At 35.7% G+C, this 16,511-nt stretch overlaps 1 protein-coding gene across 1 annotated transcript in view; it reads left to right on the top strand.

The window, feature by feature from the left end:
* Nucleotides 1–14,554, top strand: part of LOC150093890 (sodium/potassium-transporting ATPase subunit alpha-like) — a 315,026-nt gene extending 300,472 nt beyond the window's left edge. Inside the window, exon 20 of the mRNA XM_090412547.1 lies at nucleotides 13,272–14,554. Within this exon, the coding sequence (XP_090268673.1) occupies nucleotides 13,272–13,392 (121 nt within the window). The 3' untranslated portion in view covers nucleotides 13,393–14,554. The remainder of the gene's footprint in view (nucleotides 1–13,271) is intronic.
* The last annotated feature ends 1,957 nt before the right edge of the window (nucleotides 14,555–16,511 follow it).

Here is a 16,511-nt window from a genome sequence, read left to right as displayed (position 1 = left end):
CTCACTACTCTATGAGAAATTGTATTAATCATGCACAAACTTCACTTCCATGGATGTCCTGTGCTTTCTCCCCACCTTCCATATAATGAAAACCTTCATCGGACAATATCCTATAACACTCATTCAGAAGTCTAGAGACCTCTATCATGTTTATCGGTCTCTACAGTCCATCTACTCTCAATTCGTCCTCATAATCTATATTCCATAATCCTGATATAGTCTTTGTTACTCTTCTTTACCTCTGGACCCAGGAGAACAAATATGTGCACCAGGGCTGTTGTATCAAAGCTTTGTAAAGAGGCAAAATTATTTCCTTATCTTTACATATCCGTTTTGTTTCAATGTCACAGTTATCCTCTGAGTTATATTTGCAATTTTTGCTATATGACCTTTGAACTTCAAATTTCTATCCACCAAATATCATAACAAGATCCCTAGCCTCAGTTCATAGCATAAACCTACCAATATAATATGACGTTGGAAATCTGATCATGCTAAAGTGCATAAATTTGCACTTATTAACATTGAACTGATAGCCATTATCATTTGCCACTGTTCCTGCTTATTCAAATCATTCTGTAGGTGCTGTATATCAATAGCATCTCAGATTGACCTGCCTATCTTTGCATTATCAGCAAACAGTTATATGCCTCTTGTCAGGTCTTTCTCAGTATCATTAATGTATAAGTTGATCAGCAATGGTTCAATAACTGATCCATGGGGTACACCACTGGTCACCTTAAATATGGCAGATTCATACCCACCATATACCACTTTCTGATATCTATTCATATACTGCCTGCTTATCCAAGTCAGTAGTTTATATTCCAATCCCATATTCTCCAGTTTATGCAACAGTCTTCCATGTGATATTCTATCAGATTCTATTAACAAGCAAGTAATCATACATATACATATTAGCAGTGCATTGGAAGCTTTGAAAAAGTGCTTAAATGAGGCAGTCTGAGTTCAAAAAACAAACTGGGTGGGAGCGAAGTGGATGTGCAACCATATTAAACAAGAGATCCATCCTAATCTGTCCATTCCTCCTTTATCCAATGCATCTGTAACATTATTATAAAATATGAGCAAATTGCTCAGACACAACCTCCCTTTAGTAAACCCATACTGTTCCACATCTTCTCAAAGAGTCACCACAGATGAGAAAGACACTGTAGACATGGCTTAATTGGAAGCTTAATGATGGGTTCATGCTTATGAACATTTGGTTATCTTCAGACCATGGAGTCTGAAGACTCATCATGGGAGACCCAAACTATCCTTGCAATCTCTCATACCTCTCCTTGAACCCATAAACAGACAAGGCACTCGCAACTCTCCAAGCAAAATATCTAGTCTTCACCCCTACTAACCACACCTTTATTCAACTTCCAGGGATGGGCTCTTGTTGTGGCCCCTCTACCAAAGTGCTGAAACATTTCTCCTGCATCGATCCTATAAAAAACCCTTTAAGTAACTTAAATGTTTCTGTAATATCACCCATTTTTCTCCTATTAACAAACCAATGCTGTCGATAGCCGACAATCCCACAAAGTGCTGCAGCTGTAAAATTGATGTCAGTGATAGATATATATAGATATATACATATAAAGGTATAATGTGCCAATTCTGTTGCCACTGGCTATACACTTCCTGCGCTAAAATAGATGAATCAGTGCACAAGATATTTATCAATCTCAACCAGCCCTTTTTCTGCTCGCTGTGCTTCCCTTCTGTAAAATAGATTGCAAACAAATCGAAAACTTCAAACAGCACATCAGTGTTATGGATGAAACTTTGCCCTCCAAAATATGAGCACTGGAAACCAAGCTTGAACTAATTGATGATCAGCGTTGCAATGCAAGTTCAACTTTGCCTGCAAATGAACTCCGTAACCTAATCGCATCAATGGTGCATGACTTGGAGGCCAAAACAAAAAATTCAGCGCCATTTTTTGAACTTTCCAAAGGAAAATGGAAAAACACTAAAAGAAGACATCATGAAATTAGCAGAAGAATGCAACATCGATTCTAAAAATATTGTCAGGTGCCATCATTTCGGATCCATAAATAAAAGAAAGGACGGAACGAACTTTCCAAGCCTCGTTAAAGTGACATGCAACATGCTGACAAGCATGTTAAAATTAATAACAGTGATAAACAACAAGTTCAAAGACATTTGCCCAGAAGGAACGATGATGCCAGATTCGAAGACAACTTGAAGAAAAACGGAGACAACAGCTGGATCATAGACTACCAGTACCATCAATAGGGTGTAACATAAAGACAGCCTGGCTCATGGCATGGCATAATAAAGGTGCTCGTTTAGCCATATTGCAGTAGGTGGCGTTGCTATGCTAACAATTCCTGTTAGCATAGTAAGTGCAGAAAGAAGTTTTTCCAAGCTTAAACTGATTAAAAATTATTTGCAAACAGCAATGACCCAAGAAAGATTGGTTGGTCTAGCAACTATATCGATAGAGGCAGACATAGATTATAATTTAAATTTAGAAGAGCTTATAAACAGTTTTATTGTGTGATATCCCCGTAGAGCAAACATTTAATTAATATATTATGTAATCATTTTGCATTAATGTTTCTCTTGTAATAAAAACAAAATAACAATTGGAGATTGCTTATATTTTTGTCTTGTAATCCACCAGGGACGATATTTATTTAATTGCAGGCAGAGATGCTGAAACATTTGCCATTACTTAACGACCTTATACATCTTGTTTTCAGATGCCAACCAGAATACCAGATAACCCAAACCACTCCCCAAACACCCTAGATCTCTTCATCACAAATGATCCCTCCAAATACACAGTGAAAGTAGTGAGCCCCCTGGGTAATTCTGACCACAGTCTAGTGTTCATCTCCTCCCCCATGTAACAATGCTTACACACACTCTCCCATACAAGAGTAGTTTGACATTATAACAGTGCCAAGTGGGACAGTCTCTGCAACTTCTATGCCACATACCTGTGGTTGGACTATTGCCTCTGACCTTCCAACCCAAACATATGCACCGAACTTATTACCAAAGTAATCCTCACTGGTAGGGAAACATACATTCCACACACTATGAACTGCCATTCCCCAACTAAACCCTGATTTTCTGAAAGATGTGCAAAGGCTGTACAGAGGAAACACTAGACATACCTTAACTGGCTAAAATCAAGAACCTCCTTTAGAGCTTATACTGAAGCCCAAAATAGATGCAAAAAAAAAAACAATCAATGCTTCCAAAACAGAATTCGAAAGAGCAAAAAGCAAGAAACTAGCAGCTGAGCCTTTGGTCTTTTGCCAAAACACTGGCCGTAACTTCTGCCCAACATTATTTCCACCCTTATCATACCCAGATGGCTCTATTGCATCATCACCTACAGAAAAAGCCAATCATCTGGCTTCACATTTTGCTTCCAATGCATGCATAACTGACAATGGTAAATGTCCACCAACCATTCCAGACACACAACATACAATGCTCCTGTATCATTTTGCCAGGATGAGATCAGAAGAAAAATACTGTCCAAATTAGACACAAAAAAGTATCCTGCCCCTGATGGCATTCCCCCAATTGTCATGAAAGTTTTGCGCACCAGAACTGACTCTTATCCTATGCCACCTATATATACGGCAATCCCTCGATTAATGCGTTCTTTAAAACAGGCGCATTAATCGAAAATGCACTAATCCAATATAATAACCTATGGGAAAATGTATAATTCGTTCCTCAGATTTCTTTTTTGATCCTTAATTTTTTTTTATAAAGAATTAGGGTATGTGTCAGGGCCTAGTTAAAGGAAAACCATGAAACTGAAAGACAATAAAACATATTCAGAATATAAATTAATTATTCTGCTTCTTAACAAAGAATTGAACTAACATAGTTTGCCGGGCATTCTGTTTCTTTTTTTTCATACAACTGACGGTATGGCCCTATTGCCTCTTCTGCAAATTTTACCGGTTCTCTCTTCACCAGGGTGAGTCTCTAAGCATTGCTGCTTAGAAACTTCGATTGTACAAAAACAATCAAAGTTTTTAAATCGAATTGAGATTTAATGAACTTAGAATCATTTGAAAAGCCTCTTAAATCATTTGCACAATGTGTGGAAGAATGTGCTTCCAAACGCTTGCAGATTGCTAGCAGTCATTTCATTCGACTTTGTGACTATAACCAGGCTGAGATTTCTCTGATTTGGCTTAGCTTCCAAAAGGCATTTGAAAAAGCATTCGCTTCCAAAAAAACGCCAGTTTCATCGACATTAAATATTTGTTGATCACAATAGTCCCCTTCTTACACAATTTTCTTCAAAATCTCTGGATATCTCCTTATCTGCACTGCTTCACCTGTGATTAGAACATTATATAGGCTATTTCTCTTTTTGAAACGCTCAAATCACCCAGCACCAATGTTGAATTCTTCTTTTCCATCATTGATAGCCCTTTCTTTCCAGGTTACAAAAAGACAATGCTTCTGATTTAATAAGGCCAGTGTATAGTGGGATTCGTTTTTGGTTACAATCTTCGATCCAAGTAAAAAGAAGTCTCTCTAATTCAATCATTATAATACTTTGATTTTCAGTGCATGCATGATGAACTTCAAGCAGCCTTACCTTTCTCTTTGTATTCAGCAGTTGATTCACCCTTTTTTTTTTTTTTCTGTCCTATCTTTGTTCTGGACTCCTTTTTTCATTTTCTTTATTATTTCAAGTTTTTCTTCCAATCAGATTACTTTTCTAATCATTTTTACACTTCTCTTTTTTGCTCACTAATTCTTTTACTCATGATTAAAGGTTAGGAAAATAATTTAAAATAAAAAAGTACAGAAAAGCACGAGATATGATCAGCAAAATGCTATGTAAAGCAGACGACATAAATTTTGGCAGTAAATTTGGAACATAGCGTACATGGAAATAGTGTAGTATGCCATTAAAAATATAACTCTGTAAAATATGTTTCAAATCAGTAACTAAATTATTTCATCCTGATGAGTGATTTTTTAAAATAGTTAGCCGTAAAAAAAATGTATAGATCGAAAATTTTTAAAATCTGTAACATTTATTTTTAAGATGTATATAGGCACACTAATCGAATTTGGGTATTGAAAAAAAATGCACTAATCTGGGGCGCATTAATCGAGGGATTGCTGTACTCTCTTACTCCACTGGAATCTATCCCACAAACTAGAAATTGGCCTATATTCAACTCATTCCCAAGAAGGGTGACAATTCACTGCCGTCCAACTACCGCCTTATCTCGCTTACCTCTGTCCTGTATAAAGTAATGGAAAAAAATCATCAATTCTCATCTCCTACACTGCCTTGAAGACACCCACCTAATAACGACCACCAGTATGGATTTCGTTGCTGCCAATCAACAGGAGATCTGCTCACATATGTCACCTATCTCTGGGCAAATGGCATGGAGAAGTTTGGTGAATCTCAAGTGGTTGCACTTGATATCTCCAAAGTCTGACCGGGTGTGGCACAAGGGCTTACTAAGCAGACTATCATCATTTGGTCTGACCCAGGACTTCTGTAGTTGGATTGCCAGCGTTCTGTCTGGACGCACACTGTGTATGATAATGGATGGCTCCCTATCCTCTCACCATTCAATTAATGCTTGGATTCCACAAGGTTCTGTCCTCTCATCAACCCTCTTCTTGCTATATATAAGCGACCTACTTCAGTTGACCTCCAATCCAATAAACAGTTTTGCAGATGACAGCACACTACACTCCTTACTTTCATTTGATAAACCTTACCCTACACAACTCGCATCAACCACCACCAGCCTCAATTCCGATCTCCAAGCCATCCTACAATGGGTTTCAGATAACCTCATCAATTTCAATGCAAATGAAACTCAGTTCTGTCCTATTTCCCATAAAAAAAAAAAAAAAAAAAAAAAAAAAAAAAAAAAAAAAAAGAACCATTTTTTTCCTTTTTTTTTTTTTTTTTTTTTTTTTTTTTTTTTTTTTTTTTTTTTGATGATGCCTAATTTCCAGACATTTTGAGATTTCTCTTCTTGGAATTACCCTCACATCAAACCTCTCCTGGCATAAACACATCACAGTCATTGCATCCTCAGCTTCAAAAAAAACTAGGATTTCTCTTTCACTCAAGACGTTATTTCACCCTTGAACAGCTGTTAACATTATACAAATCACAAATCCCCTAAAAGCTCTCTCAAAATGCTTGATTCAATACAGAGGAGAGCAATTAGACTTATTAATGACCCATCTCTTACCAACTCCCCCCACCACTACCACCACCACACACACACTTTCGCACAGATGTTTGGTTTCTGCAATATATATATTCTACAAATATTTCCGTGGGAAATGTTCATCTGAAATGACATCAATAATTCCTCCACTCATTACTAAGCTCATTGGAACATGTGCAGCTGCTATTCACAGTACACCTAGAAACAAACAGAAAAAGTTTCTTTTCCTCCTCCTTCTTTCTTACAACTGCTGCACTGTAGAACAGTCTTCCCCTGCTGTGTTTCCCAAGGAATAAATTTACAGTCAAATCAAATGTAAACAAGTTCCTCTTTTCCCAACCCACTACCCATACATGGTACTAATGTACTATAGGTTGATCAATCAATCTCTTGTGTATGGGCACAACATAAACATTTAAAAAAAAAAAAAAAAAAACACCCGGGCATATCGTTATTAGTTAACTTTTATTCGCCATCACTTTCTGATAGTAGCCTAATTCTTTTGTGTGAGACTGGAATTAAATCACTTCCATCACTTGAAACACTTTGGCCTTCCTATTCATGCTGCAAGGACAAAACTCTTTCTTCAGTAAAATAGCACTAATTTCCAATAATTCTGAAGGTTGGTTTTTTACCACAAACTCTGTAATTAATTGTTGAAATCCTGTTTTGACTACATCTTTGTATAATTCTGCATATTGCAACATACATGACTTCAGTTCACGTTTAAACTGTTCAGCTCGTTCAGTATTTGGATCATGTGTAAGAAAATGACTTTGTAATTTTACTAGCCATTCGAATCCCTTCTTTAATTAATCCCGCAGTGAGTAGAATCTCTTCACCATCACTTTTCGTTTTCATCGAGATTCTCAAGGACCGCTTCTATTATTTCGTCATCACTAATAGCTTCGTCAACCATCAATCCTTCTCCACCAACTGCATGTGCTAATCTGATGATATTTGGATATTCAGTTATATGCAAAGGTACAAGGGTTTTTCTTTTTCACACATTCTGGCCAAGTAGCTTTCCAGCATTCATTTAAAGTTGATGGTCTCAATTTCTGATAATGCCAACTTAGCAAGTTTGATGCAATCCAAAATAAAAAAGTTCTTCCTCACATCAATAACTGTCTTAACTGTCAGTAAATTATCCTTATCTAGTTTATCCAAAATGTATTGGAACGTTCTTCTTATGTAGTAAGCTTTGAAGGTAGCGATCACACCCTGGTTTAATGGTTGTATTAGGTTGTAATGTTTTATTATCTGGCAGAAAATAAAATTCCACATTCAGGTATTCTGAAACAGTATGGACAAGCATGTTGTCTATAATCGATAGATAAAACTTTAAAGTCCAGATTTTTTCCATCAAATAGCGTTTAACTTCTGGAACAAAACATCGATAGAACCATTCATTAAAAATTTCTTTTGTAACCCATCCTTTTTTATTTGCCTTCCAGTGTAACATGTTAAAATCCACACCTTTCATTGTTGCCCACAGTCTTAGGGATCAATCTCCGCATTGCTGCAAAATAATAGTCGCATGATCCTTAGCTGCTTTAAACCCATCAACAGTTTTTCGTGATTCGCTATATAAGTTCTGCTTGGCATCTGTCTACATTCTGGCATAGAGTAATTAATGATATTTAAAACATCGAGGGAGTTCCTCAATATTCAAGTTTAAGTACATATGTATCATACTAGGAAATGATAATTATAATGGAAATACCCTTCTTAACAGAACTGAATTCAAACAGAAATTTTAAAAATAAACGCTATTTGAACCATGTTAAATCAAAATATGCAGTAAAAAAATAAATTGCTTTTATTTTCTAAACTGTGTTATTTCGAAATTGTGTTAAAAAAAAAAAAAAAAGAAGAGAGAGAGAGAGAATTAGCTGTGTATATTATTATTATTCAGGCCTCCATGCAGTCAAGAAACTCATCGTGGGAGGTCCTTCTTAGGAAACACAAAGTCTGTCATACCACTCATTGACCGTTCTTGCTCTAACCACTCTCTCTCTCAGGCAATGCATTCCACAGTTCAACCACCCTCCACGCAAAGAAACCACTCCTCACCCTCTTACTCACAGCTTCCTTTTGTAACTTCCAGGGATGGCCCCTTGTCATCACTCCTTCCCGCCGTTCCACCAAGTGAAAGAACTTCCCAACGTCTACCCTGTAACTGCCTCTCAACGGTTTAAAAGTCTCGATCATATCATCTCTCCTTCTATCCACCAAACTCTGCAGTCCACGTTCCTTCAGTCGATCCTCGTAACTGACATTGTACAGTCCTGAAACCATCTTTGTTATCCGCCTCTGTATCCTTTCCACAGTTAATTTATCTCCTTCAAATCCTGGTTACCAAATTTGAACAGTAGTCTGATCAGGGTCTTATACCACGGAATGATAACTCTTTTATCTCTGCAGATCAGCGTCCTTCTCAGTATTATAGCAATCCTCTGGGTTACCTTCTCCACCTTTGCAACATGTTCCCTGAATTTCAGTTTTCTATCAATCATCACCCCCCAGATCTCTTGTCTTCCCTACTTCCTCCAGTATAGCTCCTCCAATTGAGTATGCATCCTCTCATTGATGGATCCCAAACTTCAAGACTTTACGTTTTGCTGCATTATACCTACACTCCCATTCATTTGCAAACTGTCTAGTTTATTCAAATCCTCTTGCAGGGCTGCCACATCTACACTATTACTGATAACCTTTCCCAGCTTCACATCATCTGCAAACAACTGAATATCCCCTTGCAATCCATTGACAATGTCATCAATATAAAGGTTGAACAATAAAAGTCCCAGTACTGAGCCCTGTGGAACCCCACTTGTAACCTTCTGCCTCCTTGATATTGGGCCACCATACACAACTCTCTGATGCCTATCAGACGGCCAATCCTGAATCCATTTGACTAACCCAACATTTAAACCCATGTGCTGCAACTTAAATATCAGCTTATCATGTGGCACCCTGTCAAATGCCTTTGCAAAATCCAAAAAAATGGCAGTGTATGCCTTTCCCTCATGAACTGCTCTTGTCACTTTATTATAAAAGGCAATCATATTACTAAAGCAAGTGTGCTGCCCCTTAACAAATCCATGTTGATTCTCATAGATAACATTACCCTCATCTTCCCAACGCTGTATATAGTCCCTCACTAATTTCTCCAAGACCTTAACAACTACAAATGACACACAAACTGGCCTATAATTAGGCACTTCCAGTCTGCTACCACCCTTATGCAGCTGCACTATCTTACCTTCCTTCCATTTCTTGGGTACCTTTCCTGCAGCCAGACTTTTATTGAAGAGCCAGGTCAACGGAGCTGTCAGTTCTTTAGCACATTCTCTCAAAACCCGTGGTGAAATACCATCCAGTCCTACAGCTTACCTATATCCAGAGTATTCAGTATTTGGAACACACTCTCCTCTAAACCCTGAACCTGCCCTATCCCTCTGATATTAAAACCTTCTTCTCCTGGACGAAATACTCCAATAAAGAACGTGTTGAAATGATTATTTTACTTATTATTAATAAAATAACAATTGAAGTCTCGACCCCTGTATTGAGGTCATCATCAGAAAAATACATGTGTATATGAAAACAAGCTACATGCTCTTGCACTCTACAAAGATAAATTGAATCTATGCTGTTAATTGATGTTTTACTTAGCCTGACCTCTAGTGGTAAAAAATAAATAAAATAAAAAAAAAAAACAATAAACCCTGTTAAAGTTCTCCCATACTAAGCTTTTCTTCAGGTCTTGTACAGTTCAGGTTGCTATTGAATGTTTAAAAAAAAAAAAAAAAAAAAAAAAAAAAAAAAAAAAAAAAACACTTCACCAAGTATTGAGATTTTTCTTTGGCTTGTTGAAACCCCTGGATGGGCTAGGTGTGGAAGCAGATATTTGGAAGAACTGAATAGGTGTCTTAATTTTGTTGGGGGTTTAAAGGTGGTTTTGATGTTGTATTTGTGTAGTGTTTTGTCTATTTTCTCTGAAATGCCTCTAACATAAGGAATGGCAATGGCATTCTTGAAATCTTTTTTTTTTTTTTTTAGTGGTGTCTCTGTGGAGGACCTTGTGAATAGTTTGTTTACTATATCCATTTTTTATAAATGTATGGTTGATGATCTCATATTCCTGGTTTAGAGCTTGCTCATTTGAACAAATAGTTTGAGCTCTGTTTAAGGATGCTTATGACACCTAGTTTTTGTGTTAGGTGGTGGTACGAATTTTTGTCTATGTACTGGCCTGTGCATGTGAGTTTGCGGTAGACTGAGAAGGAGAGACAGCCTGAGGGAAGACGTGTGTCTAGGAAAGGAAGAGAGTTGTTTTTTTTTCTATTTCAATGGTGAATTGGATATGTTTGTGTTGTTTGTTCAGGTGGCTAAGGAATGTATTTAGTGCTTCGCAGCCGTGGGGCCAAATGGCAAAAATATTATCAACGTATCTGAGCCAAATTTTGGGCTTTAGGCCTGCTGACCCTAGAGCTTGTTGCTCAGTCTTCCATATAAAAGTTGCTATTGGGGGGAAAAGTGGAGAGCCCATGGCTGTATCTTCTTTTTGAAAGTAAAAATTATTTTGCCATACGAAATATCCGGAGTGGAGTACGTGGCCAAAGAGGACTGTGATGTTGTGTGGAAATATGTTCTGTAGGGGCACAATAGTATCATTGATTGGGACATTGGTGAAAAGGGCAGTTATGTCAAAGCTGACTAATAAATCTTGGTCATTGAGTGTAATGTTTTTAATTTTGATTATGAAATGTGTATTTTTTTATGTAGGAAGAGGAATGACCTACCAATTCCTTGAGTGTGGCTGCTAATTTTTTGGCTAAGTGGTAATTTGGGCTGTCAATTCCTTCAACAATCAGATGTAGTGGCATGTTTGTTTTGTGTATTTTTGGCAAGCCGTAAATTGTGGGTGTTTGGACATAATGAGGTATTAGTTTTTTGGTAGTTTCTTCTGGCCATGTGTTAATGGATTTAGGAAGGACGAACACAAACGACACATTAAATACCTCCATTTTGGAAAAAAACGGCCTTTCAGACCACGCACTCCAGACATACCACAGAATCGATTGAAAAGGTACCTACAAAGCTACCAAGTCCCTACACTGCACCAAAATCTGGTTCGAGAGGAAATTTAAAGAAGCATGTGAAATGCTCAAACACAATCCTAATCTGAACAAAAATGACGGTCTAACCATTCCAAGAATGTGGAGGACCCATTTGCAACTATTATACACCCTCTGTCTAAAAAGAAACCTAACTTTTCGCAAATAGAAGAAACTAGTGCTGCCACCTATTGTATCTTTTTTTGTTGTTGAAATCAGCAAACTTCATGAGTATTGTGTCAACTGTTTATGACATTTGTTTCATTAGAAGCCAAGTTATAGTGCCAAGAGTGACAGTGTGTTTTGACGAATGGTCGGAAAATGAGTTCCAAAAAGAGAGCTGCAATTGACTTTTGTGTTAAACTTGGTAAAAGTTTTACTGAAACACATCAAATGCTTCAAAAAGCATACAGTAAAGCTTATCCCATACTCAAGTTTACAAGTGGTTTAAGCGATTTCAAAGTGGTGAGACGCTTGAGGACGGCGGAAAGCTGGGCCATCCAAAAACTGGACTGAGTGAAGTTAACATCTGAAAAGTGCGTGATTTCGTCAAAGAAAACCCAAAATCTTCCATGAGATTGATTGAAGATGAATTGGGGATTCTAAAATCAACTGTGCACAACATTTTGACCGAGAATTTGGGCCTTCATAAATTGAATTCGCGATTTGTTCCCCACAAGTTGACCAACGGCCAAAAAATGTATCGAATTGAACACTGCAAGGACCTCATTAAAACTGCTTGTAAGTACTCAAACTTCCTCGAAACAATCGTTACTGGGGGACAAAACACAGTATTTTGAGAATGAGCCTGAAACAAAGTGCTGGGTGGAGACCACCAGAAGAGGAGCATCCAAAAAAAAGTTGCTTGGAGAAGTCAAAAGTAAAGGCAATGATGATTTGTTTCTACAGTTCCAAGGGTATTATCCACAAAGAATTTGTTCTGCCTGGCCGAACAGTCAATCGTGTGTTTTATCTTGAAGTTTTGAAACGATTGATAGCAAGAATTCGTCGTATACTGCATGAATATCGTGATGCAGGCAGCTGGTCACTTTTGCACGATAATGCACCATCTCATCATTCAAACATTGTGAGACAGTTTTTGAGCAAAAACCAAGTTTGTGTGTTGGATCACTCGCCGTATTCACCTGATTTAGTACCCTGTGACTTCTTTCTATTCCCCCGACTTCATTTGCTGATGAAGGGAAAGCGATACGACACCATTGAAAATGTTCAAGTGGCAGTAACCACCACCCTCAACAGTATCCCAAAAACCAATATAAAAAAACTCATTTAACGAATTAATTGACTGTGCCAAACATTATATCGAACTGAGAGAGACTATATTGATTGAAATAAATGATTTGAATAATTATAATTGGCCTGTGTTTTATTTTCTATCAAAAGTTCGGTTTCTTTTTGGACCGAAGGTGTAGCAACCAGAACAAGCCAAAGAAAGATCTCAATACAAGAAGACTTGGTGAAGTGTTTTTAAACTTTCAATAGCAACCTGAACTGTACAAATCCAGAAGAAAAGCTTAGTACGGGAGTTTTTTTTTTTTTTTTTACCACTAGAGGTCAGGCTAAGTAAAAGATCAATTAACAGTGTAGATTCAATTTACCTTTGTAGAGTGCAAGAGCATGTAGCTTGATTTCATACACACGTGTATTTTTCTGATGATGACCTCAATACAGGGGTCGAAATGTCAGTTGTCATTTCAACACATGTATTTTGTGTCCCTAAATTTGTAAATATGAATGCTGATCACCATGTAACCTCAAAAGAAAGATTGAATAACTAAACTTGTAATCCTAATCAGAAATCATGTGTTCTATGAAATTTAATTTCTTCATTCTCTAATTATTGCTACAATTATAAACTACTAAGTTAATTTATTATATTTTTTTTTTGCAGAATTAACTGGTGGCTGCCTGCACTGCCATTCTCACTGTTAATTTTTGTATATGATGAGGTGCGAAGGTTTATCTTGAGACGCAATCCAGGTGGTTGGGTAGAGAGAGAAACATATTACTGATGTGCTCATTTTTGTTGCCTTTTTATGAATTTTACAGCTTTACATTGTCTTGGGAAGCACCTATCAGCCCAAATGTACATGTGTACTTTAGATTGAACACTGTGAACTTGCAGACATGGCAGCATTTCTTTTTTGTTTTATCTTTTTTAAATGTGTACTTCAACAAATGAAACTCCAGATTAACGATGTCTTCTGGAAGAAAGAGAGGATAATGAATTTTGCTGATTGATAGTGTTCAAATATGTTATCTGTATAATTTTAACCCAAATATGCAATTTAATCTGCTCCACTGAAACTTTTTTAATTCGGTCTCCAGTTATCACTAAGAATGCTGCCATTTCTGAAGTGTGGCATTTAATGTATACATATAATTGTTGGTTATTTGTAGATGGTTTCATTTCAGATGTAGATAAGCCCATATTTAGTTATCACCGTGGATTTTTCATTAGTGCTTTGGCACAGAGTAATTGTTGAGGTTTGTAGAGAACTTTTTGTAGAGATTATGATAGCTGATATTTGAAATATATTGAACTTTAACCTTATTGTTATAAACTTTATACGGAATATTTCCTGCATTATGCCAACATTTTGATCAATGTTTTTTTTTTTTCTTTTTTTGCCCCCTCAAATTTTTGTCTATATATAATCAAAACTTTTTAAACATTCCAGAATCATGGTTCCAAAGATGTGTAAATTTTTTGGCACAAGAGGGAGGAAAATATTTGAAATGTTATCTATTTAAAAGCATGTTTATAAAATAATATATACAAATTAGCATAGGGGAGGGAGGGATGAGGGGTGTTATATTAGCATAATCCACTGTTTTTATTTTGTTGTATAGTCATAAATGCTGCTGATATTCAGCACAATATTGTTTATTGCCGATTATTGTATCGTCATATAGATCAGTGCTTAATGTACATTTTTTTTATTTCTGGGTTCTTGCCCTCTTGGAGGCCATATTAAAACATAATTAGTGATTGAAAGAACAATTGGAAAAGAATTGTTCAACACTTTAAAAAAAAATTGCTCACACATACATCCACAAATATAAAATTTTGTCTTGTTAAACATTTACAAGCAGTTACATTTCTGATGAATTTTAACCAATAATGTGTGCACAAGTTTACAGTTATTTGAATAAAGTATTTTGTCAGCTGTTGTCCGTCTGTGTGTTGCTCCTAAGAATAACCACACTCACCAGTTATTCATCCATTTATTCGAAATATTCATGATGATGCTAGTAAGATTTGGTCACATGAAACTTTAATCTAAAAATATCTTATGTGAATTAATATGATATAGAGATCTGACTGTTTCCCTTTTGAGATGTATACTAAATAGCTTTTTTCTTGCTCAGCACATAATATAGATGATACTGATATATAATTTTGGTTCACTTGAGATATGTATTTTCAGAATTATCCAGTTTTCCTTTGGGGAGTGACTCCCCACCCCTTTTTTTTTTTTTTTTTTTTTTTTTTTTTTTTTTTTTTTTTTAAATAAAGTTCATTCCACTGGAAAAATCGTTACCACAACATATTTTTCTTTTCATTTTCTCTTTATCCACAATAATACTTGGGACATGACTTGAAATTAAGCATACTTGGAATATGTTAATGATCTAATCATAAATAATTGCTCACTTATTTATCTTCTTATGATATCTAAATATTACATGAAATTCTTCATGAACTGCAAGGAAGACTGCTGCCATTTCTGAAGGCATTTTATAAATGTATATTATGGGCTGTCTAAATTTATGTGTATAATATTTTCTAAAACTGATTTCTGTCATTTTTCAAAATCTGTTTTGTTATCCAGTTGTTTTCCTTTTCTTCTTGAAAGTTGGCCAACATAATTCATCTCCTTTGAAAATGAATTTTTGCTGTACAATAATGTAAAAGTGCCATATCCTTAACTTGGCAGAATGGACTAAGCCATCATGTAATAATTTCTATTGTAATAATTATCTCATTATTTAATTTGTTTCTTACTCTCATAAATGATGCACTGCAGAAATTTCATTCTCTAGATTTAGATTTTGTCATCTTAATTATGTTGTATTTTTAGCTGAAAATAGCTTGTTTCAAAACAGTTTGACACAATTGGATAAATACCAGTTTTTAATTTGTGATATGTTTATAGATTTGTATAATAAATTTAATTTTGTGTCAACAAAATTTTCTTTGGTTTTTGCAGTAATTCCATATTAGTGGGTCTTATCACGCTATTTTAACTAATTATGGTTTTAGCCAGTTTACTCTAGATTTATCCAAAATAAATTGGAGCCAAATTTTTGAAATATATGATTGAATATATACCTGAACTGTGCATTATCTAGGTTCTTGTTTGATATTTTAATTCAATAAGTATGTTATTTACAGTTAATTTTCTGAAATGTCTCTTTGGGTAATGCAGTTTATTTGGACATGAATTGAATCAATTAATCACCCAGCCATGATGTGAGTTATGAGCTTGTCTTTTACAGTTCTGTTTATTTATTTCAGTTTTATGTGTAAATCTATATATTCTAATTTTTTTCCTCCAGTTAAGTAATGTTATTATTAATTAAACAGCAATAAAATTTCATACCACTGTTTTACAACAGATTCACATCAAGCCTTAGAATACACTTGTTGTTATATATAAACGCATGCTTCCTGATGAGTGAATTATAGTTCCAAATGTTAACACATTTCTCATCTGAATAGTAAGCTGAAATTTTTCAAGGAAAGCTTTCTGTGTGCAGTCACTGGAAGTAATCTAACCTAAAATTTTTGAATGAGCTGTGAAAAAAAAAAAATTGAATTTTCCAAGTAAGTCATTTTTCCATTGTGTTCACCTTTTTTTTTTTTTTTTTTGTTAAAAAAAAAAAATACACTATCCTTTGTCTTTTGTAGTTTTTGAAAGAAAATGGTAGAAAACAAAAATATTTTGGTTGTGCTGAATTGGAGAAATTCAAGTTTAAAAAACATTACCAGATCATTAAAATTTCTTGCACTTGCCAAACCATTTGTTTCTTCATATACATCTATATAGTGTTTTTGTGTATTAGTAGCTGGTTGGTTTGATGGGTGAGGCAACACCCCTAGCGTGTGTGTGTAATTTGGCAGTGG

Source organism: Typopeltis vanoorti, chromosome 23 (genome assembly GCF_054136105.1).
Source record: "Typopeltis vanoorti isolate ZY-2024b chromosome 23, IOZ_Tvanoo_1.0, whole genome shotgun sequence".
Taxonomy (NCBI): domain Eukaryota; kingdom Metazoa; phylum Arthropoda; class Arachnida; order Uropygi; family Thelyphonidae; genus Typopeltis; species Typopeltis vanoorti.
The sequence above is the reverse complement of the archived record's forward strand: the minus strand, read 5'-3'. Positions and strand labels throughout refer to the sequence as shown.